Source organism: Nestor notabilis, unplaced genomic scaffold, assembly GCF_000696875.1.
Source record: "Nestor notabilis isolate BGI_N333 unplaced genomic scaffold, ASM69687v1 scaffold20253, whole genome shotgun sequence".
Classification (NCBI taxonomy): Eukaryota; Metazoa; Chordata; class Aves; order Psittaciformes; family Psittacidae; genus Nestor; species Nestor notabilis.
The window spans coordinates 2,253-5,841 of NW_009922595.1; the positions used below are offsets into that span (position 1 = coordinate 2,253).

A 3,589-nucleotide genomic window follows, 5' to 3' on the forward strand; every position below is an offset into this window, starting at 1 on the left:
CTTGCACCTTTTGATAACACACGCTACTGAGATGAAGGTCATTAGAATGCCTGCAGTGGCAATGCAGGTTTTCTGCAACTGTCTCATAGTGTGAAAGATCAGGGGAGTTCAAATCATGTGGCTCAGAAAAGGCATATGATATTTTTTCTTGGTTAGCATAAGTAAGGGCATGTATTTTCAATTCACATTATTATTATGGAATTTATTTTGTATATTTCTGTAAAAGTAATCTTCCTTTTGAATGCCTGAGACAGATGCATGGTTCATGTGTCATTAAATTAGAAGCTGCAGGAAAACAAAGAACCATCTGGAGACATGGTGGGGGGCAGTTGGAGGTTTCTGGTTAAATGTACTATCAACACAGAAAAAACTATAGTGTTTCAGCTACAAAAGGAAGCGGACTGTGCTGGGCATTTTGTGTGATTGTTATGATTTGGGTTTTTTTTAAACCATCTTCTTTTCATAATTAGGTGAATCACCAGAATGAAAGACATGGACAATATCAAAACTGTAAAGAAAGAATGGTAGGTGCCAGTTCCTCCTTCCCCCTTTTTCCTCTTCCTCTCCTATTGCTGTTTGTGTACTGCCATGACTTTTCAAACTTTATGTTAATTTGTTTCTGTGCCCACCTGCTCCACATATACTAAAGTTGAAAAAATGAATAGTTTTGCTAAAAGATCTTTGACATACCTGGAATGTTTTCAAGATGCAAGAGGCTGCATAAATATTTGTATTTAAAATAGAAAGGCAGCCTGCAAATCGTGAACTCACTGTGCACTTCTGTATTTGATATGGATGTGTTTGGTTTTCCAGTTCCGTTACCAAGGTAAATCATTAGTGAATACCCAGATTAACACTTCAAGTTTCTTGTGTTCTATTAGAGAACTAAAATGGGGACAGCACACATCTGAAATTTCTTCTTTCAGGTTGTTGAGTTTTTCTTTTGTTTAAATATGTTAATCTGTAGGGATTTCTTAGTGGTGCATAGATGCTCTGCAAACAATTCCTTTTTATGCAAATGTATCTAATTACCATTCAAGTAAGCATTGCTGCCCTTGAATTCAATGCAATTTTACATTAAACTGGATACTTTTCAAGAGCTGGGATTTTTTTATTTTCTGAATTGCTTAAAATAGACTTTTCTGAATCTCCAATAGGAATAACTCCTGCAGCGTTTACCAAAAACTGCATAATCCTCTTACTGTGCAAAGAACCGAAACTGAAAGATAATTATTCATTCAGGTTGCATATTTCTGCATTTTGATTGGTGAAAATCTAACAGAAACAGCTGTCACATATACAGTGTTCTACAAAAAGATGTAGTTGATGCAGCTTTTTTAATACCCTGGCAGTCTCCACAGTACTGAAGTCTTCTGTTGTATTTCTTCAGTATGCTCAAGTGGTGGTGAGTCGCTTGTTCTTGAGTTTCTCTAATGTACTTTCAAGGACAGCAATGGTGGTTCTGTGATGGGGCGGTCCAGGTCAGGGTGGAGAAGTAAATCCTTGGGCAGTTTTCTTTGTATGTAGTTTTCAAAGCTTACGGCAAAGGAAGTTGCCCAAGCATGTATCATGGAAAGGCTTTAAGGAAGGCCTTTCACTGGTGTGCAGTTACATGTTTGAGGGTCTGAATTAGAAGTATGAATCATCTAACTTGCATTCCCTGCTCTGATACCAAGCTTAGAAGCTTCTGCATAGATGAATTCACCTTTTCTATTGTAATTCTTTAACTTGTGCTTCTGAAATGCAAATAGTAGCAGTAAGAGATTCAGAGTTTCCAGAAAAGGCACAATGCAGAGTTGACCTGATGCTTTGTAACAACCAAGTCAGCTGGGTGTGGGGAAGCATGCTTTTCACACCTCTTGGTACTGAGCTACCAGGGTAACTGCTTGTCTTCTAACCTGTTCTCCATGGCTTTGTTTTTACTTATGCCTTTGTTCTGCAGGTGTAAATCAGGAACCGATGATCAGATTTTGAATGGTACAGAACAAAGCTGTGAATACTTTGTAGATAATCTTTTTGAAGAAGCTCAGAAGGTTGGTGCTATATGTATGCCCCCAACTACAGTCAAGAACCAGGTAGGCAGTGAAGAAAAAAATTACTCATGTTTAAAGTAACAGCACTCCAGGAGTACCTCAGAAAACATGTAAGAAGTCTAGCAGCCTCATCCAGTACATCTGTAAATAAGTAAATGCACATGGAATTCAGACAGCAGGAAGAACATCTCCTATCTCTTAGTCAGCCAGGCCTATGCTTCAGTGCTTCTGGCTCGCTCTTATAGTGGGATTAGGGTTGTTCTAGGGCCTACACTGGTGTAGGCTAATGCAGTTCTGCTTTATTAGTAAGGGGAGTGACCTGATCATAAGTTGCAAGGAATCATGACAAGTACTGTTACATAAGAAGTTTTTTGAGGAGTTGTAGCTTTTTCATGTAGAGGCATAGCCCAGATATTTTTTTTGTTTGCTCTTATTTGTATAGTTGTGGTATTAGTGAGATGTTTACTAGGGCTTGTATCTCAGTGATTCTGTCCTTGTCATGTTTTTCTGCTACTCCCCAAAGATTGGTAAGGGGCTGGAGAAACAGCCATGTAGAGCAAAGAAGTCAAGGAGAAATTTGCAGTGGGCATTGCTGGAAATTATGTTAGTGGATCCAGGAACACTACTTTAAATTCCAGTTCTGAAATAGTGTTCATGGCAGTACCTCTGTCAATGTCTAAACAGGGAGTTGGTGTGGAATAATTAGTCCATGTTAAGCTCGCAAACTGGCTTACTGTAGAGGAACCCTCCCATGATGAGAACTCCTTCCATATGCATTGGTGCCATAAGACACAAGACTTCTTAAAGGAATCTCATCTTGCCGAGTGCTATGTGCCTTTTTAGCAGACTGCCCAACCAAAAGAGAAGGTATTTTATTCAGCAGTTTGCACATGCTGTGTGTTTATGTAGCAATCATCTTCTAAGAAGTTGAACTGCAAAAAAGAAAAAAAAGATGAAATTGTCAAGCACTATCAAGCCTAGTTCAAACTAATTTCCAGCTGAGGTGATCTGCATTTGTACGTGCTTTATATACCTCACATGTAGCCAAGTAGCTGTCAAGGCAAGGTTATTTCAGGGATCGGACCTTGATGATCAAATGCTGCTTTAAATGGTGTGATGCATAAATATGAAAGTGCAATCCCAAATACGTCCATGGAGAGATTTTTAGTGAACACTGTGAAGGCTACAAGTTAAAGTAGTGAATGTCTTCTGGCAAAGTTAGTAAGCTATTGTGAATTTTTTTCATTACTCTAATACCAGTGTTTTGAATATACCAGGAATTCCAGGGTGACATAAATGTATGACTGTCTGAAAGTAAATTTTCTGATACTTGCTGCATTTCCTGAGTGAAAGGCTTCTGCATGAATTATTTCAATGCCTTACTTGCAGAAAATCCTTCTGAATGATTAAAACAAGACTTTACCCAAATAAATCCCCAGCTGGACTATTCTGGTCGCTGGTGTTCCAACACCAGGCATGTGTGTGCTCTCAAATTAGCTCTTGAAGAGTTGCAGCTGGCTGGGGTATTCCAGCTCTTTTTTATTGGGGTTTTTTTT

General features: G+C 38.7%; 1 protein-coding gene across 1 annotated transcript in view; it reads left to right on the forward strand.

The window, feature by feature from the left end:
- The first annotated feature begins 483 nt into the window (after window positions 1-483).
- UBXN2A (UBX domain protein 2A) overlaps window positions 484-3,589 on the forward strand; it is a 13,593-nt gene continuing 10,487 nt past the window's right edge. Inside the window, exons 1-2 of the mRNA XM_010011713.1 lie at window positions 484-524; window positions 1,943-2,075. Coding sequence (XP_010010015.1) covers window positions 484-524; window positions 1,943-2,075 — 174 coding nt within the window. The remainder of the gene's footprint in view (window positions 525-1,942; window positions 2,076-3,589) is intronic.